We start from the raw sequence: 26,203 nt of genomic DNA on the forward strand, positions 1-26,203 counted from the left end.
GTCTGCTTTGCTCCTATCATGCCCGAACCACCCCCCACATTATCTTTTCATACCCCCGCCCCCTCATTGCTTCAGAAAGGAGCAAATTTGGAGCTGGCCTCATTCCAGAATTCTGAGAAAGATACCAGGTACTTTGGAAGAGCAGAAACTCTTTCCAACTCTTTAGGATTGGGAAGAGGAATCCAGAGGAAAGAGAAAATCTTTACAGACAGAGCTACCTGATATGCATGAAAACCTATACTGAGAACATCTCTTCAAGGTCAGAAAGGTATTTTCCTCCTCATAGAAACTGCAAGGTTTGGATGTGACCCTGAGTCCCATCCTTGTCTACTTTTTAGAATGGGATCTGGATTTGAAACCAACTGAGAGCTCACAACAATCCACCAGCCAGAGACAGGGTGGCTGGGGTGTCCGAAGATGGGAGGAGCTCCTGTGCCCAGCCCCAGAGGCCTCAAGAGCTCAGGGGCCCACTCAGATTGTGCCCACGAGCAAGAGAGAGGAACTGGGGTGAGCAAGCACTGTGGCTTTGTCTGTTTCCTGTTTCAGCAAAGGCTGCTGTGCAAAAAGAAAGACCGTACTAACAAGGGAAACGCTAAGTGGGCCATGGATTGAGAGCTTGCGCTTTACTCAGCTGCTGTCCTGCCCCATCTGAGACCAGAGCCACGATCTGCCCAGGAGCTGGAATGCTCTCCTGAGTTGTTTGGTTTGGAGCCTGGGACCCAAGGTAACTGAGAAGGAGGATGCTTTTGTGTCCAGGTTGGGGACCTCTGACTCTGGGGTGGGGAAAATGATCCGTCACCCAAGCTTCCCTAGGCTCTAGGGGGGAGACACAGAAGCAGATGAGTTGGTTTCAGAGTGTTGGGGGTGGGGTAAGCAGGAAGGCGTCCTGCGATGGTTCCGGGAGACACCAGGCATGGCCCAGGGATACAGCTTTGTACGCTCCTCCGCTCTGTCCGTTAGATTGGCTTAGGAGTGAGTCAAATGGCTTAGGGTCCCAGCTTGCCAGTGATGGGCATGAAGTAAATGACCTTTTATGGTTGTCTTCAAAGCAAGAGTCCCCAAAACAACACGCTGCCTTTCCGCGGCTTCTGTGCAGGCCCTTCTCTCCTAAGCTCACACTGGGAGCTGTGCCCCGGGCGGCCAGACCTCTGCGGGAAGCCCCTCACTGCACACACAGACAGGAAGCAGGAGCAGACTTGGAAAGGTGGCGACAAACCACTGTCAGGTGAGGGCAGCACCCTGACCTCTCCCCATGGCAGGACACCCTGAGCCTGTATCACCTCCTCTCCAAGCTCCACATGGGCCCTGTCATGCTGCCAGATGCCAGAAAGCCTGGGCAGTGGCCCAGTGACCTTTCTTTGAACCACACAGGGACCAGTTCCCCTTTCGTCCGCAGCCCATCCCTGTCACTCAGCCGTCCCACACGGCTTCTTGTGTTTAAGCAAATCAGAACGGTCAAGACATCCCGGAAGGCTGGATGGGATTCCACTCAGCTGTGTGCACCTAATCCTATGGGGGTGGGGTGGGGGTGGGGGGTCTGGGAATGCTCCGTTCTGTAAGGAGCCATTCGTACTGCGAGTCTCTGCCTGGGTAGCTGGTCCCGGGGTCTGCCCCTCAGGCCACCCCACGTGTCCGCGGACTGGTGCACTGGTGTCCGCGACCTGGCAGAATCTGGAGAGACCCCATCTCAGGCCCCAGCTCCTCCCCCGCAGCCCTTTCCTCCCCACGGCAGGGAGGTAGGAGGATTCTCCATTATCACTGGCTTTGCCTCCCCTTCAAAGCCCTCGGATTCCCTGGAGCCAAATAGGGAGGGGACCCAGTGGCCCACGTTTTAATGGTAGGAAGCAGAAGGGCTGGACATGCATTCTTCACCCCACCTCTTCTTTGCTTTTCTGCGGGGCCTCATTGAGATGGCAGCTGTGCCCAGATCACAGAGAAGTCCCTTTTCCTTGTGGCCCACACTCAGATGAACCAGAGCCATAAATATGATTTCAACCGGAGACCACATCCCCTCCATGTGTAGACAGCACCCCTTCAAAGAGAAGAGAGTGGGGGACAGAGGGGTGAGGCATTCTTGCTCCTGGAGTCTAGCTGGAGGTCTCGGTCTTACAGCACCAAGTCTTTAAGAGCCAAGATCAGCAAGACCGGGGTAATAATAATCCTACTTCAGTATCGTAAAAACCTAACGTTTATTGTGTGTTATGTGCCGGATGCTCGATGGGCATTTTTTTTTTTCTTCAGTTCTTACAAGCTTACAAGGGAGGTTGTGGTCCTATTTTATAAATGGAAAAAACTAAGACTAAGAGATGGTTAATAGCCTGTCCAAAAGCACAGAGGTAGCAGGAGAGCCAGGATATGAACTCACACAGCCAGGAGCCAGGGCTCTCAGCTGCCCTCATCTAAGGCAGAATAGCCAGGGGCTATGGCTTAAGCTACTTACTACTAGGTAGATTCTGGATGTGGAGCTCACCTGTGCACAATCATTCAGTCATTCACAACTCAATACCAATGGACCATTTGGATCCTGTTCTGTTTTTAAATAACAGAAGTGGCAGGTGGGAAGTCAGGGAACCCTACAGGGTAGGAATGAGGAGAAAAGCCTAAAGAAAGGGGAGAGCTCCCCAGGGATGGGATGAGAGGAAAGCACTGACAACTTCACAATCTGCCTGGGGCCTGCACGGCCCAAGGCCAGAGTGATGCCCCTCCAAGCCTCAAGAGTCAGGCATTTGGGAGAATGCCTGGCTTGACCTTATAAGACCTTCTCCTGGAGTGAGACCGCCCTCACCCCAGAGCATGAGTGGTATGATCAGAGAGAGAGTAAGAATCCTGCAGAGAATTCTGGACTGAGCCAGATGGGTAGCGAAGTTCCAATGAAAGGGCAGAGAGGCTGCTACCTGTTGAGTCTGTTTGGCTTATAAATAAACTCAAGGGGTCAGAGCTGGAGATTGCCTGCTGACCAGTGAAGCTGAGATGCCCTCTCTGACCTCTCCAGGAGCTGGGTTCCCCGGGTGGTGGGTGATGACATTGTGGGACAGAGAAGAGAAGCAGAAGCTGGAAGGAGGAGTCCCTCTTCCTTCACCATCCACTGGGCTTGACTCCAGGGATCGGCGGAAGCAGGGCACCGAATTTCCTGCGCTCAGAATCTGGCTCAGCCAGCTCCAGCCCCAACTCAGCCAAGCTACCAGAGGGTTCTAGGAGAAGAAACAAATGTGCAGAAGGTAGGTGACAGAGAGTGGGAAAGAGGGAGGAGAGCACAGAGAAGAAAGAAGAGGCAGCAAGTATGGCTTCTGCATCAAGCCTGGTTCCCTGGGGACTTGGGGTGACTGTTTTCAGTTGTTTCATTTCTGTTTATAATAGCCTTATTGAGGTATCATTTCCATGGTTGCTGGTGTTGATGGCACGATCCCTGTTTGGGCTAAGGAGAGCAGACCTGGCAGCATACTTAGCCCTAACAGGGAGGAGATTCTAAAACATGGAGACTTCAGCTTGGAGAGTTACTGAGCTGGAAGCTCTGAAATGTTTTGGTCAACGCTGGGTGATTGGCAGGTACTCAGCCAATACTGGTTTGAGTTGATGTGCTCCAGGTCAGAGCCCAGTCCTGGGCCAGGAGTGGGTACCAACGGACCAATGTCAGGACTCCATGACTAGAGGAGTTAGTGTGAGGTTTCCCTGCTAAACCACACCCAAAACCGGACTCAGAAGCTAGCTATTAAGGGTTAAGAAGATAGCAGTGGGTCACAGGACAGGCCCCAATTTGGGGGGCCTGGTTATCTCTCCAGGCCTTGAGAAGAGTCACTCATCTATTTTAGCATCAGCTTGGGCCAAGAGAGCATAAAGATGCTGGCTTTCCTTCTAGTTTGGAGAACAGGAAGCCAGTTTACCTGGTTCTCTAGAAATCTCTGGAAAATGAACACATCGCTATCTACCGTCCAGATTTCATCAACTTGCCATGTCAATTTTCATCAATTATTTCTCAGATTCCCCTGACTCAGAGGCAGGGTGAGGTCAAGGAAGGTCAAGGAAGAAGTGGTAGCCAAAGAGATCTTTCTGCTTTGCAGAGGGGGAAACATAGGCCAGAGGAAAGCAAAAGTTACAGGTGCCAGGTACAGCCTGGACCCAGGAGTCCTGACTCCCAGTTCAACACCATCACCTTGTCAGTTTTCAACCCACATGCCAGGGGAGGCTATGCTATTTCTGCCCCTGGTCCAGGGAGACAGTCATTTTTCCACCCATCTCCTGACCCCTCCCCTTCTCCTCCCTCTTGGCATTTGGCAGACCCAGGCAGCTATTCCAGGAACTGGAAGCCAAGCACAACAGGTGCTCAGGAGGTCATCATGATCAGCCCGGACCCCAGGCCTTCCCCTTGCTTGGCCCGGTGGGCTGAGAGCTACGAGGCCAAGTGTGAGCGCCGGCAGGAGACCCGTGAGAGCCGCCGCTGCCGCCCCAATGTGACCACTTGCCGCCAGGTGGGGAAGGCACGGAGGCTCCAGCAAAGAGAGCAGCTCCAGAGAGCACGACAACAGGAGTTCTTCAGGAGGAGGAACTTGGAGGTGGAGGAGAAAGGCAAGGCCCAGAGCCCCAGGGCCAAGGAGCGAGGTCCCTCCAGGAGGCCAGGCCAGCCAACTGACCTCAAAGAACCCTTGTCTTGTGCCCACAGGATCTCTTGCCCCCGGCAGCAGGTGGGTCATGTCAGGGGACACCTTGCTCTGGACAGGGGCAGGGGTACTATGGCACGTGGGTGGGCTCAGACTCACTGAAAAGCAAATTTAAATTAAGTTCCTGCTTCCTCAGTGATAAAGTCACCTCCCTGAGCCACTTAGACTCATTCAGGGACTTTCATTGTTTGGGTTTTTGTTTGTTTGTTCAGCTGGGGTTTTTTGTTTTGTTTTGTTTTGTACTTGCCTCTTTTTCTTCCTTAAAGAAGAAAAAAAAATGTAAGCAACGCCATTGCTAACTCCGAGTTATCTGTTCAGATTTAGGCGGTCTATACATATATCGTTCAACACATATTTACAGAGTGCTTACTGTATGCCAGGTGCACAGGCCCATCTTCTTCATGGCCCTCTCAGGAACATGCACACACACACACACACACACACACACACACACCCCTGTCCTCTCTTGTTCTGAGAGCCTGTTGCACCCACATTTTCCCTTCCACTTGGACCATTCCATTTTACTAAATTCATTCAACGAAAGCTTCATCTGGTCCAGTAAGCTTTCCCTGGCTTCCTCAGGCCTCTTCTGCTCTCTGTGGTCCTTAGGAGGTTATAAATCCTCTAAGATTGTGTAATAATACTTCGAGAACCCATCGTTCTGGCCTGGGAAGGAGCAGTGCTGGCAGAAATCAGGGTCTGCTGAGGCAATCTAAGCCAGCCAGCCATCTGTGTCCTCGATCCGTGTTGTGTGCCTGTTGACAGCGGGGATGGGTCTGCCATATTCCCTGGAAGTACCTGGCCTAGTTCCATACCCAGACCAGAAGTTCAGTCGGGGTTTCTTAACTAATGGATCTATCATCCACAACAGAAGGTCCTGTTCAGAAAAACGATCCTTGAGTCTGATTGTGAAATAAAACCAACTGTGTAGTTTCTACAGCAAGGAGGTTTCTGTTCTTTTTTTGCTTGCTTTTTGTTTAAAAAAAAATTTTTTTTTAAGACGAGAAAGAACAAAACATACGTAAGTAAAGAATTTCACCTAAGCCTATCAGTTACTGAAGTTTTACTGCGGTCGAGTCAATCTGCATGACTGGCCACCATAGGCATTCCTTAGCCTTTTGGTGTTGTTACAACCATACAATTTTTGAGTGTGTATATAGAAGATCTTTAAAAAGAGTGGACTAGATGGTGACAACTGCTACTATACCCCTCCCTACACATCTCTGCTCTTCCCAAAAACCTCAGCAGTATTCCAGCCATCCCTGAGTGGCAGGAAGCCACCTCTTGAATATGGAAGGGGCCTCAGAGACCGCCTACGTCATGTAGATTCATTACACGGACAGGAGACTGAGATCTCATAGAAAGGGCAGGGTCTGACCCCAGACGCCCTCACTCTCAGACCAGTTCTCTCTCCACATCACCGTGGGCAGTGTAAGTGGCCAAAATCAAAAAAGGAGACAGGGGTTCCAAAGAAAGTAAGGAGAGTCAAGCCCTGCTCTCTCTTTGCCTGGCCTGGGAAAGACAATTCCCACCAGCCAAGATGAGAGAGGGCAGGAGCAGGGACAACTTAGTAGTTTTCAAGGTTTGAATGGGTTGCTTTGGTGTTCTAGACTGGAAATTGATCATGGGTTCATCTTTTTGCAGTTAGCTGGAGAATCATGCTCTAAGACGCTCTAAGCTTTCAGCATCCCCCACTTGCTTTCCAGGTGTCAGACACCAGCTCTGAGAGTTTTCACACCCAGCGTCACCCTCCCTCAGGCACCTGGAGGGATCTACCTGACCGCCCCTCCCAGGCCAGGGACTTTTCACCGAAGGACTCTCCCACCAAAAAACCACCCCAGCACCATCGCGGTAAGGGCAGAGCCTCCCTCACTCACTGGGGCCTGCAGAGAATCTTGCCACAGCAGGCTCAGCTTGCTGACAATGGACAGCTGCTGTCCCTTCCCACTTCCTCCCCCATGGCTTCTGAATCGCCTTATCTTCTATCGCTCAGGCACTCAGACAAAGGCCGAAGCAGCCCAGCCAACAATTAAGAATGATGCCAGTCAGCAAACCAAGTGAGTACCTTCTCCGTTCCTGCCCCCAGCTTCCTTACACACCACCCATTCCTCTCATCTACGCTTTGTTGAAACCCTCACCACCACCGCCACCCACTCCCCCGGGGGGAGAAAGAGCACAGTGACCTTCCATGTCCTCCTTAACTGCCCCACCCTGTTGGCAGAGGGGAAGAGACTGGAGAAGGAATCTACCCACCTCTCCCCATATGCTTGTTTCTCCGATCCATTGTCATTTCTGTTTTCATTTCTTCTCTTCTCAGTTACGGAGTTGCGGTTCTGGATAAGGTAAGAAAATCCTCACTTTGAAGGGTTGACTCAGATGGTATCTCAGCTCCTCCAAGATCTGACATTCTGGAATTCCATGGTAAACACAGCTAGGATGAAGGGGCACCTTCTTCCTGGACAAGCACAGACATGGGGACCTGGAGGGACTCTGTCTGAGCAAGGAACAACATTTACTTGACACAAGTCAGTCCTGGCTCTGGTTCTGTGTTCCAGGATTTCAGAGGACATAGAATCTTCTAGAATACCCTTTTTCTTTCTCTCTAGGAAATCATCCAGCTTTCTGAGTACCTCAAAGTAAGTAACCTGTGAGCTCTCCCCTCAGCTCTTTGCCCACCTGCTCTCTCCTCCTCCAGGTTAATGTCCCTTCTTGTGTTTTGCCCCTCAGGAGGCCTTACAAAGGGAGCTTGTTCTAAAACAGAAAATGGTGATTCTCCAAGACCTACTCTCCACTCTGATAAGGGCCTCTGACAGCTCTTGGAAGGTAAGGGAATGAAATCTTTATTTGAACAAAGCTCGTCAGTTTCTGATCCTTTTTCCATATGATCTCAGCAAGGGAAGAGGTTTTCTCACTACTGAAGAGGTGAGGTGGGAGGCGCTAAGACCTAGAGGTCAGACATGTCACAGTAACTATATGGGAGAGCTCAGCTAAATCCACAGTCATGAGCTGGGGTCATACTACTCCACACCCAGGAAAGACCCAGAACCAAAACTGGCAAGAATTCCCATGGCTCAGTTTGTTGGGAGAAAAGAAGGAAGATGCCCATATATTTGCTATTATGGATTGTGATAAATGCTAACTTATTTTTTTTGTACGGGATTCACTCCAATATTAACTGTGAGCTACTGTGTACCTACTAATCAGCTTAGACATCAAGGTCAAAGTGAGAAGCGATTTTAGAGATCATGTAGTCTAAGTTTTCTTCTTTCCCCAATGAGGAAACTGTGTGTCAGAGAGGTCAAGTGACTTGCCTAAAGTCACATTGCTAGCTAGAGGCAGAACTAGAACTAAAATTCAGACCTCCTTAATTTAGTCCATTCGTTCAACAAATATTCATAGATCATGTTCTCCATACTGGGCACTGGAAATCATGAGATTAATTAGTCAAGGTCCCTGCTTTCAGAGAACTGTGGTTTTGGCAGGGAAACAGATGCCTAAACCATGCAGAGATATGAGAAATGAAATAAAAGAAATGTTTTCGGGATATAATAGTACACAAGAAGGAAGGAATGACTCCAGAGAAGAGGAGAACCAGGGAAATATTTATAGTTACATTAAGTATTTTCCAGACTAATGTGGAAGCAGGAACTACATTCTAGGCTGGGGATACAACATAAGCAAAGACCTAGAGGTGTGCTATAGTCTAATGCGATGGGTTTCCTACTTTTTAATCTCAAGACTGCTTTATATTCTTAAAAAAGTTCACGAAAAACCCCAAAGAATTTTTTATATTTACCCTATTAGGATTTACCATATGAGAAATGAAAATAGGAATCTTAAAATGTATATAAATTTTTAAAATAACAACAATAAGCTCATTACACGTGAACCTAATTTACATATTTTTATGAAAAATTAGTATCTTTTTCCAAAAAATAGTGAAGAGTGTAGCACTGTTTTACACTTTGGCAAATCTTTTTAAAGTCTGAAAAGAAGACTGCTCGATTCTCCTATTTCCATCTGTTGTAATACACTGTTTTGATTGAAGTATATGAAGGAAAATCCAGACTCACCCAGATATGTAGTTGAAAAGGGAAGAACCTCACCAAACCTGTAAAAGGGTCTCAGGCACTCCCAGGGGTCCTTAGACCCCATAGTGAAACCCTCTAGACTATGCTATTCCGGGAGCTACGCCACTGGAGCAAAGAGCTGGGCAGACAAAGAGAAAGCACGACCTCACAGGCCTCCATGAACACCTAACCCTCCAGCACAGAGGACTTGTCTTTAGACAGAGAGTTGGGCTGGGAGGGTGTGGATCAAAACCAAGAAGTTGACAGTGATGCAAAAGAGACTTCCTCAGTTCAGGCCTCCTTCCTCACATGTCATTGTACCGGGATTTAGTGTCTATGCTCAGGGCTCCTGATTGTCAAGGAAGTCATTGTCATGGGCAGAGCAGGAGCCTGGACAGACAGCTGTGCATGCCAGGTGGTTTCTGGTGCTGAACTAATTTGAGATCATCAAAGTCATCTATTCAGCGGGCATTTGATAAGTTTCAACTGTGTGCTGAGTCTCATGCTACAGGGAGAACAAGAAGTAGGGTTCTTGCTCTTGCGGCGCTCACCTATCAACCAGGAAGAGAGAAAAGTGTAGTAAATAACCCGAATGCAGCTTATGATAAAGCTGTAACAGTGGTTTCTAAAATGGGACGCAGAGGAAAGAGAAGGAAACAATTATTCTGCCTGAAGTGGAACAGGGTAGGCTCCAAAGGAAAGGGACCATTTGAGCCGGGTCTGGAAGGATGCGTCATTTATTGGTTACAGCAGTACAAATGATAATGGGGAAGAAAAAAACAGAAAGAAAAGGGTGTTTATGGTAAAGGAATCAGAATGGTTATAGGCCTCTGTGTAACAAAGTGGCTGAAATGAAGGGATGGAGGCAGAGGAGTTCCAAAGGTAAGACCAGGAGGGGCTTCAGACAGGTCTCTGGAATTATGAAGTTTTCTGTTGGACAGGGGATCTCAAACTTAAATAATGCAGAGACTCTTTCCTAGATGAAAGGCATAGGCATCACAGACCTAGGAGAATACACATCAACCCCAGTCTGAGAAACTCTGCTCCAGGCAATTGGCAGGGGAGCAACGGGAGGATTCAGTATGTGGGTTTAAAGTCGGATACTGAGCAACATCTGGCCCATCCTCCCAAGCAGCGCAGTCAATAGCTGGGGAGCTGTGCTCACTTGGGCAATATACATGCTAAAAAGTCGCGGAAGTGAGTCAAAAACGATTGGATCTGTGTTTTGGAAGTATCTCTGACGACAATAGGGAACGTGGCTCTGGGTGAGTGTGGAAGTGGCCAAAGCTGGGGCAACATCCCAGGTCAGCCACACTCAGAGCGCGAGTCGTGGCAAGCTTGGCGGGAATGGGAGACATTTCCAAGGTCACCTCTGGAGCAGTTTCCCTCCACAATGGGCACGCGAGTGTGAGTTCCTCTGGTTGTGGTTTTCTCCCACCCCTCCCTATATGCACCCTTCTATTCTTCCTCCTCCCCACCAACCCCCTAGCTTCCTGTTTTTCACAAAAATAGTCAGTTAAGAGCTCTTGCTTCCCCCAAAACAAAATAATCCAACCCTGCATCCCTGCCAACTGCTGCTGAAGGACAAGCCCAGACTATGGTATTGGGAAAACTAATTGGAAGAATGTGACCAAAATAGGGACTGACATTCAGCCCAGTTCAGGCCTTTATTTTTCCCATTTGGCCCCTGTGATTTGACTCTCTAACTTCACATGCACGGAGGCTCACTACAAACTCGGAGAGAACCCCAAGAACGAGCTCCCTGCATTGCCTCCACCTCAAAGCTGACTCTGGTGCTGCTGGAGGTGATGGGACCTGGGGCACTGCTGAGACTCCAGAGCTGGGTCCACCCTTCAGAGCAGACACATTTCGGGCAGTAGAGAAAGCAAGCTGGCTGTGTTGGGCAATACAAAACAGGAGCAGGGCACACGGGGGTTTTAAGTTCTGCAAAGTGGAAACGAGATCTTGAGATGACAGCACCGCGGGGGATTGGCTGGGAGCCCTAAGCAACCCCTGCTAGAGCAGAGATGAGCTGTGGGCTGGCGCTTCTGCGGTGAGGTGGTGGTGTTTCTGGAGAACAGATCAGAGGCTGGGGAAAGCCAAGCAGAAGCAGGAGCTGAAGACCTCAGACCAGCACCAGGTGTGTATGGCCTCCATCTTGCTCCCTTTTCCAACCAGAGGTATTGTGCTCTCTGAGCCCTGGGGGGGCGGTTGCCCAGAAAACATCCACAGTAGGTCTATAAAGAGTGCTTCTTCCCACATACTGTACCACTGGGCTTGATGGGGCAGGAGCACGTGTGGCAGGGGGACTGAGGCTTAGACCAGGAAACTATATGCCCCATTTGCAACAACTTGGCTACAGCTTTCTTCCCTGCCTCAGGGAGCCTGGGAAGGTTGAGCTGTGGATAAGAAATTTTTTTTTCCAAGCCCCAGACTTGGGTGGTCCTTCATCCCCACTGAAGGGGCTCTCCTCAACTGTCTTCTATTACACCGTGAATGGAAAAGTAATCTGGGGTATGTCTAAAATACAGAAACAGTTGGGAGAGGCAAAATGTTGGATTAAAACCATCGTAAGGAAGGAGAGAGGAGCTATCCCAAAAGGAGACAGGGGGAAAATGTAAGGATATTGCTTTGGGTTTGTCTGTTTTCTTCTCAAACTACAGCAAGAGAAACCTTAAACTCAGTGGGTTTCATTACATTCTGCCGTAGCCAGGAGTTTAGGCACAAGGAAAATGCAGAGATCTGAACCAGGAAATGGGGGTGCAGAAGGAGCTGATTTCAGGACCGGTGGATTGATAGTGAACAGGTCACTCAGGGAAATACAGCCCTTTTACCAGTTAGTCCAAAGCCCAGAACAATGAAAGTCTTTGTCCATCTCTTTTATCTGTCCCAAAGCCCTGTGGCTACTGGAGATGCCAAATCCTGGACTCTCAGCTCTCACACAAGACATTATGAAAAACATTAATAGCAGGAGGCACTTTGAAAAATTATTTTTGGCAGAGCTTTTTGCTTTTGCAAAGCCCAGCTGAGTAATACAGGAAGCAGAAAGGGTGGGGGCGCCCCCTGGCTCCCAGGGCTAGAAGAATCGGCCAAACAAGATCAAAACAGGAGCTGTGAGATACCACTTCCTGCCTCCCCCAGGTGCCCTGAAACTCACTGAAGGGGACAGACCTCAAAACAGAGGCCCCTCCGCTGCACGCAGGCCACTGTAGACCAGAAACATCACGAGGGTTCCAAACACCCAAGCTGCCTGACTGAGAGGGGATGCGGCATCTCAGGCTTGGAGAGAAATAGAATTTGTAGACTTCACAAGTGTCTCACAGGGTCTGGTTGGAAAAAGCCAGAGAAAAGGATATGAAAATCAGAGTTCCCGCTAGAGACCCACGGCCTTTCCTCTGGGAAACCGGCTCTCTCATCGATGGCACCCTCCTCTCTCCCCAAACCCCTCATACAGACAACCTTAAGTCAGACTCAGAGATGGAAGAACAAAACCCCGCCCTCGGAGAACGGGAGACCACTACTGGTGGAGGAAAGAACAAAGCAGCGAGGCGATTGTTAGCCACTCAGTAGAAAGACTGAAAAACTGAGAAACAGATAAGGCTCTTCCAGCCTCCCTTTCTCTACCCTCACCCTTGAGATTAGCATCTCTCTTGGGAAGTCCAAAATGGCATTAAGCCAACCCTGCTTATGAATACCTAGAACCGCTGCTTATGAATACCTAGAACGTGGCTTTTGGGAAGCCCTTCTACCACCACCACCACCACTCCCCACATACACACACCCTGTCTTGATATCTCTCCTCCTTTTCCTGCTTTCTTAAAGAATTTCTTGGGATGGCTTAGTTGGTTGAGGGCTGTCTTCGGCTCAGGTCATGATCCGAGGGTCCAGGGATCCAGTCCTGCATCTGGCTCCTTGCTTAGCGGGGAACCTGCATCTCCTTCTGCCTGCTCTGCCTGCTGCTCACCCCGCTTGTGCACTCTCTCTCTCTGACAAAAAGAAATAAATTCTTAAAAAAAAAAAAGAAAGGAAAATTCTCATATATTTTTTAAGATTTTATTTTTATTTATTTTTTTGACAGAGATCACAAGTAGGCAGAGAGGTAGGCAGAGACAGAGAGGAGGAAGCAGGCTACTTGCTGAGCAGAGAGCCCGATGTGGGGCTTGATCCCAGGATCCTGGGATCATGACCTGAGCTGCAGGCAGAGGCTTTAACCCACTGAGCCACCCAGGCGCCCCTTCTCATCTTTTTTTTTTTAAAGATTTTTTTTATTTATTTGAGAGAGAGCATGAGCGGGGGAGGGGGAGGGACAGGAAGAAGGGGAGGAGCCAAGAGAGAAGCAGACTCCCAGCTGAGCAAGGAGCCCTGTGGTAGGCTTGATCCCAGGACCGCGATATCGTGACCTGAACCATAGTCAGGTGCTCAACCAACTGAGCCACCCAGGCCCACAGCTCTCATCTTGAGCCCAGTGTGTGTGTGTGTGTGTGTGTGTGTGTGTGCGCGTGCGTGTGTGTGTTGGGGGAAGCGGGGTAGGTATTTGTTAGGGTTGCTATAACAAAATACCACAGCCTGGGTGGCTTAACCAACAAAAATTTATTTTCTCACAATTCTGGAAGCTAAAAGTCTAAAATCAAGGCGTTGACAGGGTTGGTTTCTCGTGAGGCCTCTCTCCTTGGCTTGCAGATGGCTATCTTCTCCTGTGTCTTCACATGGTGTTCTGTTCTCTTCTTATGAGGACAGCAGGCATATTGGATTAGAGCCCACCCTAATGACCTATTTGAACTTAACTATCTTTTTTTTTTTTTTTAAGAGAGAGAAAGAGAAAAGGCAGGGGTAGGGGGGAGGGAGGGACAGAGAGAGAGAGAAAGAAAGAGAGAGAATTTCAAGCTGACTCCATGCTGAGCAGGCATGCTGATGTGGGGCTTGATCCCACAACCCCACGATCATGACCTGAGCCAAAATCAAGAGCTGGACCCTCAATAGATTGAGCCACCAGGTGTCCCTTAACTTAGTTATCTCTTTAAAGACCTTATTTCCAAATACAGTCACATTCTGAGGTGCTGGGAGTTAAGATGTTAACATATAAACTTGGGGGAAGGTAGTAGAGGGGGCAGACACAATTCAGCCCATGACAGGGGTAAAGAAGGGAATATGGAGACTCCTTTAGTCTTATTGGCCTATACTTTAGAAGTAAAGGTCCATGTATAAAACTAAGAGGAGATGAGGAATATAGAAGTGCCTAGACAGACAAAGGAGAGAGATAAGGAGGAAAGAAAAAGAGAGCTTAGATTTGCCTCAAGTGAACTCCTACTATGATACCTTGAACCACTGGATAGAGAACCTCAAGGTACAGAGAGGACTTGGGGCCAGTCCAACTCTTCCTTCTCCTATTTCAGAGAAAGAGGAAATGACCCTCTTCTAGTCAAACATCCTTTGTCATCTTTCCTCCTCCCTACATCCTGAAAGAGTTCAATTTCACAAACATTGCTTGAGCACAGACCACGTTTTAGGCAGTAAGCTGGAAAAACAGAAGAAAACTCTGCATGTCGTATTTTGGTCCAAACTCATTAACTCATCCCCTTTGCTCCAGGGCCAGCTTAACGAAGACAAATTGAAGGGCAAACTGAGATCTTTAGAAAACCAGCTGTACACCTGTACTCAGGTAAGCTTTCTTAAGACATTTCCAGCCCAGGAATTTAGAATTAAAGGAGAATGCTTGAGCCTCGATCCTGCTCTCTGGAAATGACACCTGATAGAGCTGAAAGCACCCATTCCTACTCACTCGGTTCTGGCTTTGCCATTTTCACTTTGGTCCCCAACCCACCTCTTCTCCCTTTTTCCTAGTGTTCTTCCCTTTGCACCCTGAGAAACAACCCCAGCATCAAGGATTCTGCCAGCTCCGGGGGAATCTTAGGAATACCTAGAACTGTAGGGAGAGGCCCTAGTAAAGATGCTCATCACTCAGATAGACCTTCAAAGGTCCCAATCTTTGAACAGACAAACTGGATATTGGAACAAAGTCTTACAAAATGATTTCCATTCTGTGGGCAACTTCAGTCTAGTAGCAGTCCCTGGGAGAAAGTAAAAGTCCACGACTCTTGGCTTTTCTATGGTATTGTTATCCATCTTCAGTAAACTCTTGATTGGCCTGATCTTGGATTACAAGAGATAGAAAGAAATCAGCTTTCACACTGGAGAAGTGATCGGCTTCTGACAAGTGGTGAGATGTCAGATAAGAGAATGAGGTGGCACATGTGGAGTTAGGGAGAGAAGATGGACCTGGGTGCACGCTTGGGGTCTTATATGGGAACAGAGTTTATAGACAGGTTTGCTGATTCACAACTTTTAGTTTTTTCAGTATGGCCTGTTTTGTCAGACTCTTAGGAACTATATGATGCCAACCATGCTTATAAAATACCAACATATAATCCAGAATTCCAGGCTCTTCATTTTCAGTGGGCAGGGGGGTAAAGCTGGCCAGCATGGGTAAGTCCACTAACTGGGATATACCTATGTATGACCTCCTGGATCCTGCTTCTGATGAAAATGCCAAGAACCTAAGACCCACTCACATTTAGATCCAAATTTTCAGATGATTCCAAAGCTAAATGGAAATGATTTCATATTGATCCTGAGATCTGTACCATCTAGACTACTGTTTATTCAGTGGGATAACCCAGAGTTGACAGCAAAAGCTGCCTGCCTTCCCAAGAATCACAGGGCAAAAAGATGAAAGAGCTAGGGAAGGGAAGACCCTAAGTGAATATACAAAGCTACTCTTTCCTTAACTCCTGAAGCCAAGATAATTTTTAAATGCAAATATATGAATTTAAAAATATTGAGAGTACTAGAGGCTACAAAGATAAAAGAGGAAAAAAAAGTATGCTCTCTACCCCGAAGGAGTTTACAGTCCCATAAGGGACACAAATGAGTCAACAGAGTGGGAAGATAGACTTACAGAGGATACTATGTGAACACTAAGAAAAGCTACCTAATCCATGAGTCGGGGGTGATTGGTCAAAATTTATCAGAATTTACATGATCCTTGGAGGGAGTCTTGAGCATGAGTAGAGTTTAACTAGGTGGAAAGGGTAGGTGAGGATGCTGTAGGCAGAATCTACATGGACAAAGGCAAAGGCCAAAATGCACAGTGCTTAGGGAATCTGCAAACAGTTCAGTTTGGGTGGAAGTAGCATAGAATCAAAGTCTGAGCTCTCAAGTAGGAGCCATGCCAAGGATTTTGGACCTGATCCTTAGTCACTGAGAGATTTAAAAAGGGAGTGACGTGATCAGATTTACATTTCAGAAAGTACCCTCTAGCTTCAAGGCTTGAAGATAGAGAAAATATTGCATCGACCCATATAATAGTGTTACCAGAGTTTGAACCAAGGAAGTGCCAGGAATTATGGAGAAGACACAGACATGAGGTGTTAAAGAGGTTGATTTGACAATGTTCCATGAGCAACTGATTGGTGGGAGAAAGTGAGAGAAATTAAGGATGACTCCCTGGTCTCAGGCTAGGGAGACTGAGTGGGTAATGATGCTGGTCACCGAGATAGGCATCCCAGGAGAAAGGAGCAGGTTGAGAAAGATTATTTTGATTTGGAAATATTGAATTTGAAGTGCTCTTGGAAGGCCTGGGGAGGCCCAACATGCCTAGAGCACCATGTTAACCCCACTTACCTCCCTCATCACCTGGGACCCTCTCCCTGTCCACCTTGAACCCGGAAGGAGGTCCACCACGTTACTGGTATCTCTGCTCTGGGGGCCAGGAGCAAATTCTTTTCCTTTCTGTATCCCAGCTAAGGGGTTGGCACACAGAAGTTCAATATGTGTTTGTTGAATTGCATGAAATTTACAGAACTACCCCCCTTGGGGAATGAAAAAGGTGTTATTGGAGATGGAAGACCAGAAAAACAACTATGAGCAGAAGGCCAAGGAGTCACTGCAGAAGGTGCTGGAGGAGAAAATGAGCGCGGAGCAGCAACTGCAGAGCACACAGGTGCAGGGATGCTGTGTAGTCCTTGGGGCTGGGACCCCGGGTGGCTCTGGGCAGCATGGGAGCCAGCTGCATAACTCCCTGGAACCCCCAAGGCACCCTCTTCTTGTCTGACCATCCCCTCAGCGGTCCCTGGCTCTGGCCGAGCAGAAGTGTGAAGAGTGGAGGAGCCAGTATGAAGCTCTGAAGGAGGACTGGAGGAACCTGGGGGCCCAGCACAGAGAGCTGGAGAGCCAACTCCACGTGCTCCAGTCCAAACTGCAGGTACCAGGCCCTGGGGTGGGCACATGGGGAGAGAAAAGGCAGGGCTTATGGGACGAGGGGCAGTGACAGCAAGGAGGACAGAAGTTGCTGCTGGGATGGGGGTTCTCAAGGCAGCCTGACAGCATCTGGCTTTCAGTCCCCCACTCACTGCCCACTTTGTATCTGACTCACTGTTTGGGCCCTGGAATCTAATTATGAGTTCAGCAAGGATGTTTCATGCAAATGAACTAAGTGTTCCCCGAACGATACCATCCATGCGCAAAGAGTTAGACTGGAATATTCATCAGCCTACTGTCATACTCCAACCCACTCTCTGCACCCCAAGCCAGCAGAGCATTCAGCTCAGATATGTCCACTACTGGCACAGAACAAGCCACCTGGACATACTCAGAGGTTGAGGATTGACTAACATCCTGCCAATGTCATTTTTAAGCAATTACAGTAGACCCTTGGCATTCTCAAGGGTTCCATCATTTCCAACAGGTGTTATCTTGTCAAAGTCAACTGGCACAGGCCTCCATCCATAGTAGCTATTTCTCTTCACAGATTTTATTTACTTGGTTTGAAATTTTGAGGACCCACATCACAAATTGACCTTTATCATTTTCCTGAAGCAGGAACTCGAGTAGCCAAATTAATAAGCCGAAGCGTGTGTCTTCTCAAAGCTGTGAACCCAGCTGGCCAGTACACTATTTGCCATATCTCTCATGAAGACCTTTTTCTTTTGAACCTTAATCTTTTGAGAAAAATGACCCTACCAAAGGGGAAAAAAAATGACAGTGTTAGAATAAGAAGGCAATGTGAAGGACACCTAAAAAAGCGATGATTTGGGCTTGACTCAAATGAGTCCCTTGTGAAATATCAAAAATCTAATGCATGAGGAAAGAGCAGATGGAAGAAACAAAGAATCCCAAATGTTTCCATTTCCCTGATAATCCTGTCTCTAAAATTCTAGTCTTCCTCTTCTATGGAATCTGTTCCCAATCTCCGCCGCAGCACTGACCTGCCTCTGTGTTGGACCCCCCTCCTTACAGGGAGCAGACAGTAGAGACCTACAGATGAACCAGGCTCTGCGACTTCTGGAAAATGAGCACCAGGAACTGCAGGCCAAGATTGAACACCTGCAGGGGGACAGAGATCTGTACAGCTCGGATACCCTGCACCTACAAGGTAGTCTTCCCCTCCAAGGCCTCTAGGAAGATGGGTGGAGGAGAAGGCCTCACTCAGTCTTTGGTTGGGTTTGTGATTTCATTTTACCTTGAGGGAAAGGCAGGGCTGTTTTAATCATCCCAGCCTGAAGATTTGTGCTGTGCTAGAGTGTCTGTATCAGCTGGCTCTTCCAGCCAGTCCCTCTGAGCGAGGTCACATCACTCCCATTTCAGTCACCTGTGGCAAGGCTGCATTTCTGATTTGGAAGGGGAAGGTCAGTTGAAATGCAAGGCATACTGAAGGCGTCCCACCCTAGCCTCTGCGTCAGTCAGCGTAGACGACAAAATCATGGGCAGATACAACTCTTGATTCAACCTGATGTTGTTGGGGCCGATGACATCCCAGGAGCTCAGGATCTGGTTCCCTCTCCAGAACCAGGGCGAGTAGAAAAAAGAGAGGATTTCCACTTAGCACACATCAGTGGTTACGACTAACTCCCCTCCTCAGGGGTCAGGTTAAGTCTCAGGTTCATCTGTTTCGATTTGCGTTATTTCACTTTCAGATCAGCTGAAGAGGTCAGAGGAGGAGAAACTCGCCCTGGTGGCCCAAGTACAGCAGCTGCAGGGTAAGTTCCCCTTCCAGATGCTCAGAGTAGCACAGCTGGCTCTTTCTGGTGTTCCTGCCGCTCCTGCCCCACAAGAGGAATCCAAGAGAGGGGTCTGGGGCCTGGTCTTTGACGCATCCTCCACCTCTGTGCATTTTTGGACCTTCTTGAAAAGTGAGATCATTTACACAGCTCTTCACGAGTTAATGTTAGACTGTCTTTTTTTCTACTTTCCTCCTTCTGTGCCAAAGACAACCACCCAAATTTCCCCCGGATTTTCAGATTTTAAAAAACGCTGAGTTTTCTAAGGCAGTTATTTTATATACTGACAGTCATCACATACGTTGAGTATGTCCTATAGACATCTGTCATTAGGAATGGTTTGGAAAATCAGCTCACACTACAGATGCCTCAGTCCACTTCAAAACTACCTGTTGGGGCCAAAGAGAAAAGGGGACATTTCAGGAGAGGAAAAAAAAATGTAGGCAATGGCTGAAAAGCTGGAGAACCTGATTCAATTAATAGCTCTGCTGGCTTCCCACCACCTTAACCTGACACCCCAACAGAGAAGTTTCGTGCAATGCATAGTAAGAGTAAGGCAGCCATAAGCAGATGCCGAGCACCTATAGGGCAGGAGCTGAATGCGCAAGGAATCGATTCAAAATCATGCCTTATTTATTCCCTACCAAGTACCAGGCACCTTAGGTATACACACTGAGGATACAGTGCTGAGCAGCCCTGACACAGCTATTTCCCTAAATGAAGCTTACAATAAGGTATGGAGCCTCCATTTACAATTAAGTATGTGTCAGGTAGTAATAGCTGCCATGGAGAAAAATAAAGCTGGTTAAAGGGAAAACAGTTGCTATTTCATACAGGGCCATCTGGGGAAGTCTTTCTTCTAAGGTGACTTAAAGGTAAAGACATGGTAGGAAGAGATACAAGGATGATGTATTCATTAACAAAATACCACACACTGGGTGACTTTAAAAACAGTAATTTATTTTTTTCTGGAGGCTACAAGTCCAAGGTCAAAGTGTTGGCAGGGCTGATTCCTTCTGAGGATCTGTTCCAGGCCACTTTCTTTGGCTTGTAGCTGGCTTTCTTCTCCCTATGTTTCTTCAGGTATCTTCTATCTAGTTGTGTTGAAATTTCTCCTTCTTTTTTTTTTTTTTTTAAAGATTTTATTTATTTATTTGTGAGACAGAGAGAGAGCGAGAACAGGCAGACAGAGTGGCGGGCAGAGGCAGAGGGAGAAGCAGGCTCCCCACCAAGCAAGGAGCTCGATCCCAGAACGCTGGGATCATGACCTGAGCAGCCCAACCAACTGAGCCACCCAGGCATCCCAAAATTTCCCCTTCTTATAAGGACATAGTCGTATGAGATTAGGGCCCACTCTAACACCCTAAAATACTTGATTACCTCTGTAAAGACCCTTTCTCCAAATAAAGTCACATTTTAAGGCACTAGGGGTTAAGACTTCCTATGAATTGGGGGGAGGGGCACAATTCAACCAATAATAGACAAGAACATCTTAAATAATTAAGGTTTGAAGCAAAGTTCTGAAAAGACACTGTGTCCAGTAGACAGGCTAGTACAAACAAGTTCCTTGTGTTTTTCCACAGGTTTGCTCCAGAATCAATCCTCACAGCTTCAAGAACAGGAGAAACTCTTAACAAAGAAAGGTCAGCCAATTTACTTCCACAAATTCTAAGCTAGTGGTCTTTCTTTCCTGCCTAGAGGCAGGGGATGGACTACAGGACCTCTTGGAGTCCCATACAGTTCTAGAAGTCTGTTAGGTCAGGGATCTAGGGGAGCTTTTTCAGGACTGATGCTGACTTTGAGAACACTTTAATCAGTTAGCCTCCTATCCTGAGAGGTATATAAACTGTGAAAAGAATTTCTACTCTGAAAATATAAATCTGTGTTGAACATTTCAATAAATTGATTTTGAACGCAGGATTTAATGTCAATTTTTACACTTAACTTTCCAAGTCACATCCAACTCCACAAGCCCACACCATGCTGCATTCAATAATCACGTCACTCTTAGCACTCAAAAGTCTGCTGCCTTAGCTCCCTGAAAAGAATTCATCATGTATGGGGGGTTAAAGAGGGCAAGTTCCTCACTTACGTACTCCACATGGTCTTTTGTTTTCTCATCACAATCACCATGTAAAAGAGAAGGCAGAAGTTATGATACCCATAGAATGGGTAAGAAAATGAAAGTCTACGGTCATAAGAATTAAGGACACAGCTAAGACAACAATCCAGAATTTTTGACTCCTAGGGCAGTGCTCTCTTCACCAAGACTAAGACTGCCACGCAGCTCAGAAGCCATCTTTAACCACAGGAAGATGAAGTCTAGGATAGGACAGCCATTCTCATGACTGAAATGAAGCTAGAAGGGAGAAGGGGTTAGTTATACTAAAGCGTCCAGCAAACCTAAAAATATCACAAAAGAACATGGATTAGCAAGTATTCTCTGGAAGTATCTGCCATTAAACAGGGCTAGGGATACAAAGAAAAGATGCCAACCTTCCCCTCAAGGGGCTCAAATTCCAGCTCTGTGTCAAGACTGAGCACTGTCCCAACGGGAGGAAGTAAGAGAATTCTAGTCTATGCTGTCTCATCAGGGACAGGTCCTCCCCTGTTCCCTTTCCTCCCTTCCCCTCACTCCAGGGTTGTCTCAGTGATAGGACCCTGCCTCAGAGGTGTGGACCTCACCATCACTGAGAATTTGGCTGCTTTTTTAGATCAGGCTTTGCCTGTGTGGAGTCCAAAGCCCTCCCATTATGAAGTGGAACCTGAGGGCACAGGGAAGGAGAAAGAATGGGATTTCAGAGACCAGCTGCAAAAGAAGACTTTGCAGCTCCAGGCCAAGGAAAAGGAGGTGAGACGGTGACCTTAAGATAGTGAGGGAATCATCCCGCCATGGTAGGGAAAACTGCTGGGAGGCAGTCAGAGAGCAAAGATTTTGGAGTTTACATAGTGACTGGATGCCAGCAGGTATTCATTTGCCTTTATAAAATGTCTTTGCTTTTGGGCTAATCTGTCAATCTTTTCCCTTCTTCATTTATACCAACTGCTATTCCAGATTTTATTAAATAATTACTTTTGTAAAGTCAACCTAAACTCAAACACATTTAATAAAACATATTAACCCCTCACACTTTGTCCTAGAGTTATCTTAAAACTTTTATACAGTGTGCCTTTTAAATAACAAAACCCTTTCCATCTACGTACTTGGGAACATACATATGCCCAGAAGTCTTCACATGCAACTCAACTAGGTCCTAGGGAAAATGTTTGTACTGAGATCACTCCCAGGTCTTTTGTGCTACAAGAACTTCAGTTTTTGGTGCCCCCATTTACAAAGCACTTGCACACACACAATCACGTGGGAGCACTGACATGTACAATACATAATATTGTAATATGCATTACAATCATTTAAACAAACACATTCCGAGAAAACTAGGTGATACAGTCAAAACCCAAACTGAAATCTCTGAGAAAAGCTGGGGAGGATGGTGGCAAAAATTCCAAACGAATGAGGGGGTGACTCACACGGGGCCCTCTCTGTCCCAGATCTGGGGCTCTGTCCCAGAAGGAACTGGTGGTGATGACGGTGGTGGTGTTCTCCCCTCCAGTGCAAAGAACTGCATTCGGAGTTAGACAACCTCAGTGACGAGTACCTCTCCTGCCTGCGTAAGCTGCAGCACTGTCGAGAAGAGCTGAACCAGAGCCAGCAGCTGCCTCCCAGAGTAAGAGGGTCTATCCTCCCAGATCGCCCTGCATGTTGGTGGGATGGTTCCTCCTTCAGCCAAATCCTGCAGATAAAGTTTATCAGCCCGTGCCAACATCTGGCCAGCCTGTTCCATTCAACTTGGTTGACATACTTGATAGTATAACCAGTGTCAGTGAACACTGGCTCATGGATCCAAGCCTAATTTTCATGGAATTCTTGAGCCTGAGGGGAAGACTTACTATTAGCTGAAGTATGAAGTGGTGTTCTTTTAGCTTATTATGAGCTAGTGGTAAGAGTGTGGAGAGCAAAAGTACCACGGAATACGAACAGAGCATAATATAATTTTGCTGAATTCTGTCCCATTCTTAACTATTCTTTTTTTTTTTTTTTTAAAGATTTTATTTATTTATTTGACAGACAGAGATCACAAGTAGGCAGAGGCAGGCAGAGAGAGGAGAGGAAGCAGGCTCCCCGCGAAGCAGAGAGCCCTATGTTGGGCTCCATCCCAGGACCCTGGGATCACGACCTGAGCCGAAGACAGAGGCTTAACCCACTGAGTCACCAGGGCGCCCCTTTCCTTAACTATTCTTATCAGTATCTAAGTATCTAGCTCTTGCTGAGTATGGTTCCCTGAGCCAGTGGTCCTGGATTAGGGGCCAGCGACCAGCAGTAAAGTAGCTTTATCCCAAAGGATGTGACCAAGTGAGAGAGACAGTGATACAAAAAGCTTTTTCTCCTCTACTGATCCAAGGTTTTCCACTGGGCTAGGATGGGAAGAAGGAAGATTATTTTTGCCTGTACCTTCTCCAAAAACCAATGGCCTCTTTCTCTCCCCCGCCCCTCCTAACAGAGGCAATGTGGCCGATGGCTCTCGATGCTGATGGTAATGATCGCTATAGCACTGGCAGTGTTCCTGGCCAAGAAGGACAGCCTGATGATCTGAATCACTTGTGACCACTGCTTGGGTGAAAACCTGAAGCAAGAAACTCAATAAAAAACTCAGAAGGTTGATATACTTTGAAGGGGGGTGCATTTTCCCACCTGAGATTTCTGACTTTGTTATTATTTTTTTAACCTATTGTAAAATAAATACTTCATCTAACAGTCTCTGTTCCTCAGAACTCTTCGTTTACTCTGGAATGACAATTCACATCACACATGTGAGACACCTGAGCATCCTTGTCTACCCTCCCTAGTCCAATTCAGCTGGTGGTATATAAGCATGTGGTAAAACCCACCTAGTCTTCTACTTTCTGACAGACACCACCCACGGAGGCAGGTGTATTTATAGTTACCACACAAGAACATACACTTGTCCTCCGCCGCTCTTCTGCACAATCTCTCTTCTTCTATCTCCTACCCAGTGGAAAAATCAGCAGATATCACAGCAAAGTCAAGAGGACTCCTTAGTACAGAAATGGCAAATGTACAACCAATGCTGCCACCACTAATCCCATGCCCACTGTGATGTGGACAACTGATTATAGCACACACACACACCCCCATCCCCGGTGTTTTCAAGATGCTGTGAATTGGTACTTGAGATGCCATCCTTCAGCTAGAGCTGATTGTTTACTGAGTACCTTCTGCATGAGAGAAGAGTTAAAGTCAAAGAGCCACTGCTGGCAGCGTGACTATCTCAGAGGAGATGCTCAGGTCGGCAAAGTCATTCTGAGTCCTACATCGAGTTCTAAGGTCCTCCTCCCAAGTATTTAGAATCTCCCTCAGGGCTGGGAACAAGCTTTCCGGGACACTAAAGGAATAGAGCAAGACGGGGGGATGACCACAAAGCCATGAGATCCGGGCAGTGAACACCCGTAGTGGGGTCAAGGCTAAGCAGTTGTCGTCTCCCTGGTTCAGACGAAAGGTATACGGAACAGGATAGCCCAGGAGGATCCCAAACACAGTACAGAGATTCCAGCCTGAGGAATGAAGTCTGCTACAGGAGACTGCCAGGGATAGGTCCCTCTGCAGCCCTTGCAAATGCGCAATGATCTCAGCCATTAGGGCCTTCAAATTCTGAAGCTGGTCCAGGGAGCAAATAGAAGGATGAGGTTGGGAGCTGGAAACATCCACAAAGGCTATGGTACCAAGCAGCACCTGCTCCAAGTGCTGACAAACGTGCTCAGGATTGACAATCAAGCTGTCTTCTCCAATCTCGAGGATGTGAAGTCCCTGGGTCGGGAAGCCCAGGCCCTGCAGTTCCTCCAGATAGCTCTGGAGCTCTGATGGCCCTGCACAACTGCAATCATAGAGCAGAGCGGGCTTCAGTCCCCGGGCCACAGCCAGCACCTCTCCAGCTAGGTGAAGGCAGATAGCTCGGGGTGGGCACCGTCTCTTTCCCATGCCCAAGGTCTGCTGAGCAGCTGCCACCAGCATCTGAGGACTCGGTGCTGACATGGAATCTGGAAGCAACAGCAGCATGGCCTCCTTACCTAGCTACAGTTCCCTCCCCTGGGCCGCATCTCTGAGCTCCAGGCACTTGAGGAAGGGCCTAAAAACAAAGCAGTAGCAGGGGATTATTAACACCACCCAATGACATACCAGGAAACCTGCCAACAGCCTTCCCCTAAGTTTTACAGCATCTTCCAAACATCTTTTTGTCCCTCCCTCTGCTGTGAAATGCTAATCCAGATCACATAAGATGCGATCGCCAATGCTGCGTGATTTCTATGGCTGACTTAGTCTCAAAATCATGTGTCTTTCACGCCTTATGGCTACGTTGACATTCTCTCTGAATTCTTCTAAATTTTAACCTGTTGTAAACTACTTTCTCGGATTCAAACCTTAAAGAAATCGGGAAAAAGTAGTGCCAGGGCTATCTTTGGCAAAATTCCGGGGTCTAACCCTAAAACTGCCCTTCTGAGGCAGAATTCTGGGTTCCACACGCCCTCTTTCCCCCTACCAACTTCCCCTTATCTTCCCGCCAACAGCTGTAAGAACAGCGATCCGATTACTATACACTAGAATATGGGCTTACAATCACTGCACCCCGGGACGTAGAAGTAGTAAATAAAGTCTTCTAACTGCAGAAGGGTTATACTTTTGCCGGCCCCGCCTTCCCCTTCTGGCTGTCACCTACGGACCTTCGGACGATGGGCTCCCTCCAATCCCCACACGCAGCGCGGAGCATATTAGAGTGACTTGTTAAATGAGTCACAGGTCTCTCTCACACACACAGACACACATACTTTCTGCTTCCACTTCCGCCGCAGGTTCGCGGGATCACAAGCGCCCGCCCGTTTCCTGTGAGCTGCCGAGAAAACACCGAAACCAGAACGCTCCGCCGCAACACTGGAAATCCCTCGCAAGGTGCCGCGCTCCAGGTCGGCAAAACCAGCCTACTGCGCAGGTCCAACACAGGCCCTGCCGCCACTTTCCGTGACGTCATCCAGGCCGCTCGCGGGCCTCGCGTTAGGACCTCCCGCCCGGCTGTGCCGGAAGTGTGGACGCCTATGGCCCGGCCCTTTCCGGCCAGACAGAAGCCGGCCCCGCCCGTCTGCGCAGGGACTGGGAGGGGCGGAAGTGCCCGAGAGAAGGTGGGACCTGGCGAAGCTAGTAGCCTGCCGCTACCCTCACGTAGCTTCGCGTCGTGTTATTAAGTCCGGGAATTCAAAGAGGCGCACGCTGCACTCAGCACAAAAACACTCTGCTTTGTCTGGGCAAGTGCGCTATCCCCTCCAAACGAAGCTTCTCTCGAGAAAGCGACATGTT

At 47.9% G+C, this 26,203-nt stretch overlaps 2 protein-coding genes across 5 annotated transcripts; one reads left to right on the plus strand and one right to left on the minus strand.

Moving 5' to 3' along the window:
• Positions 1-477: 477 nt before the first annotated feature.
• On the plus strand, positions 478-23,593 carry TRAF3IP3 (TRAF3 interacting protein 3). Of its 3 annotated transcripts, none has more exons than XM_032318450.1 (16): positions 478-724; positions 4,276-4,679; positions 6,362-6,506; positions 6,649-6,712; positions 6,973-6,997; positions 7,262-7,291; positions 7,383-7,478; positions 14,313-14,384; positions 16,584-16,724; positions 16,848-16,985; positions 18,020-18,155; positions 18,697-18,759; positions 20,364-20,423; positions 21,432-21,631; positions 22,392-22,505; positions 23,340-23,593. In XM_032318450.1, exons 2-16 carry the CDS (start codon positions 4,335-4,337, stop codon positions 23,430-23,432), a joined length of 1,722 nt encoding a protein of 573 aa, XP_032174341.1. In that variant the 5' UTR covers positions 478-724; positions 4,276-4,334; the 3' UTR covers positions 23,433-23,593. The 3 variants fall into 3 exon arrangements, 2 of the variants coding, with proteins under 2 accessions (XP_032174341.1, XP_032174342.1); XM_032318451.1 differs by having other exon boundaries at positions 479-724; positions 21,495-21,631; XR_004280110.1 differs by lacking the exon at positions 21,432-21,631 and having other exon boundaries at positions 479-724.
• Positions 23,594-23,718: 125 nt separating this feature from the next.
• On the minus strand, positions 23,719-25,953 carry C17H1orf74 (chromosome 17 C1orf74 homolog). 2 transcript variants are annotated; one of them, XM_032318462.1, is made up of 2 exons: positions 25,681-25,953; positions 23,719-24,983 (listed from the first exon to the last, which is right to left on the minus strand). In XM_032318462.1, exon 2 carries the CDS (start codon positions 24,911-24,913, stop codon positions 24,098-24,100), a length of 816 nt encoding a protein of 271 aa, XP_032174353.1. In that variant the 5' UTR covers positions 24,914-24,983; positions 25,681-25,953; the 3' UTR covers positions 23,719-24,097. The 2 variants fall into 2 exon arrangements, with proteins under 2 accessions (XP_032174353.1, XP_032174354.1); XM_032318463.1 differs by lacking the exon at positions 25,681-25,953 and adding an exon at positions 25,576-25,674.
• Positions 25,954-26,203: the final 250 nt, after the last annotated feature.

The sequence above is a fragment of the Mustela erminea genome, chromosome 17, assembly GCF_009829155.1.
Source record: "Mustela erminea isolate mMusErm1 chromosome 17, mMusErm1.Pri, whole genome shotgun sequence".
NCBI lineage: Eukaryota > Metazoa > Chordata > Mammalia > Carnivora > Mustelidae > Mustela > Mustela erminea.